The sequence below is a fragment of the Penaeus monodon genome, chromosome 10 (genome assembly GCF_015228065.2).
Source record: "Penaeus monodon isolate SGIC_2016 chromosome 10, NSTDA_Pmon_1, whole genome shotgun sequence".
NCBI lineage: Eukaryota > Metazoa > Arthropoda > Malacostraca > Decapoda > Penaeidae > Penaeus > Penaeus monodon.
This window is the reverse complement of record NC_051395.1, coordinates 19,573,188-19,575,687: the sequence shown is the minus strand read 5'-3', so window position 1 is coordinate 19,575,687 and position 2,500 is coordinate 19,573,188. Positions and strand designations below refer to the sequence as shown.

Below are 2,500 nucleotides of genomic sequence, written 5' to 3'. Positions count from 1 at the left end.
CTTATATAGACCTAGCATACCAGTGCCCCTCCACCAGCCTCCAGTGCCAGGCCGTTACCTATCGTGGTGACAATGGTGCTGGAGAAGAAGAAGCTCTGCCCGAAGGACCAGTTGGGTTCACTCGTCACGTTCTTGGCGGCCGAGACACCGCGATTGTTGGCCTGGATGATGTCCACTATCAGCTTCTCTAAATCATCATCTGCAGAGAAACAACGGGAAACAGTCTTAACACACACTCTCTGGACACGAGGAATCTTTGAAACAGTAATTCAAAAGAGGTAAATATCCCCCCGAGATACAATAAAGAAAGAAACACAGAGAATAATAAGAACTAGAAATCCCAGGAACGACAAATCACAGGAAGACACCGGCACTCAGCAGATAGGAAGCTTGTACTGCAGGTAAAATGCAGTGATCATATCATGGTTGTTTATTTGTTACAGTCACGTAAATATGGATATATTCACGTACGGGCAGTGTCTAGTCTTCCTTAACAAATATAACCTCTTGAATAGAAGATACAGGTGATGATGATGATGATAATGATGATGATAAAAATGGTAATGATGATGCTAAAGATGATCATGATAATAATATGATAATGATGATGATCATCAGAGTGACATCAATAATTATAGTAAAAAAACATGACACCTGTTAAAACTAAGCGAGTTCATTAAAATTAACTTTACAACACATGTCTATTGTAATCAACGAAAAGCCTGGAAAAGTTTTCCTATATTAAGAATTCAAAATTAGAAGCTGCTGTGTGTTTAACAGGAAACTCAGTGAGCTTCTTGATTGCATGCATATTCTAGTGTTAAAAGATTTTCGAAGCTATTAGCATAAGACTACTGTATTGCAAGATCTACATTTACAATATCATTTCACCATCATAAATTCTATCATAATTTTCCTGTCTTTTTAATGATCTCCCCAGAGCATTGGAAAACTGTTAACCACTGACAACTGGTGCAGTTCAGTAAATAACAGCACCAGCAATCAGTGCGCCAAAGAGATCTCAAATATCGCAAATTTATCCCAAAGGCTGAAACCAGTAAAAAACCGACACCGAACATTCGCAATTGTCATATTTGTTCTTTATCTTTACCCTGTGCCACTTTTTTTCAGTACGTTTTGCGTTTTACTATTATTCACTCGTAATGTCAAATACTGCAGCCTAAGTCCTTTCTTACGACTCTGACATGCTGAATAAGAATCCCGTACAAAAGGAGGAAGAAAAGAGAAAGAGAATAAGATACTGAGAAGCAGAAAGAACAAGAAAAAAAAGAGAACGAAAAAAAAAAAAATCAGCCGACATCCAACCAACCATGCATACGCAACCGTACGCCAGGGTTTCCAGGTTAAACACACGATCGCCGGCGAGACACAAACAAGAGAAAGTCTACAAACATCTTGAGTGTGGGTACGAGCAGACGGCCGAACGCACCAAGACGCAACTCATCTCAATGGGTATATTTACATTTGTCGAATAAAGACACTGATGGATGTGGGCATTTGATGCCAAGGGGTGAAAGTTCTTCATGGGAAAGGGCGGGGGCGGTAAGGTTTGGCCTGTCTAAATATAAACTTCAATGAAAAGAAAAAAAAAAGAAAAATATCCCGAGTAGATATCTGTGAATTGCATGTTTACTTGTTAGAATTTCGTGCGCCATGATCTTTCGTTTTAGGTACATGTCGCCTACATACGACTGGCAGGGTGAGAGAGGGACAGGGAAAAGGAGAGGGAGAGGGGAGTAGGAAGAGGGAGAAGAATAGGGAAAGGATGTGGGAGTGGGAATTGGGTGTGACTGGGCGAGAGAGAGAGAGGAAGGGAAATAGGGAGAGAGGGAGGGAGAGAGGGAGAGGGAGAGGGAGAGGGGGAGAGGGAGGGAGGGAAAGGGAGAGGAAGAGATAGATGGGGAGAGATAGATAGGGAGAGATAGATCGATAAACAGATAGGGAGAGAGGGAGGGAGGGAGGGAGGGAGAGAGAGAGAGAGAGAGAGAGAGAAGAGAGAGAGAGAGAGAGAGAGAGGAGAGAGAGAGAGAGAGAGGGAGAAAAGAGAGAGGAGAGAAAGAGGAAAAAAGAGAGAGAGAGAAAGAAAGAGAGAAAGAAAGAGAAGAAAGAGAAAGAAAGAGAGAGAGAGAGAGAGAGAGAGAGAGAGAGAGAGAGAGAGAGAGAGAGAGAGAGAGAGAGAGAGAGAGAGAGAGAGAGAGTGCTTAACTGCAGCTGAAGAAAATTTTAACTACTGGTTTGTCCATATGAATTAACTTACTAAATGGCTCCAATATATATAAACCAGATATACTGTAAACATCACAGCCCAACCAGAATTATGTAGATAACTCATACTTGATGTGATAGCTCCTGATATTGATTTTCATAAATATTCATTAGTGCCAATTAACTCGTGCACCGAATTATTTCTAACCAGGAGGTCGCAACAGATGCACGAGATTGATGTTGAAATCATGACACTCCCCTCGTTGCAGGAATG

General features: G+C 41.5%; 1 protein-coding gene across 3 annotated transcripts in view; it reads right to left on the bottom strand.

Annotated features, from left to right (window-relative positions):
• LOC119577911 (potassium channel subfamily K member 1-like) overlaps positions 1-2,500 on the bottom strand; it is a 15,392-nt gene that overhangs the window by 6,869 nt on the left and 6,023 nt on the right. For all 3 annotated transcript variants that reach the window (XM_037925582.1, XM_037925584.1, XM_037925583.1), the window contains exon 3: positions 59-199. In XM_037925582.1, coding sequence (XP_037781510.1) covers positions 59-199 — 141 coding nt within the window. The remainder of the gene's footprint in view (positions 1-58; positions 200-2,500) is intronic.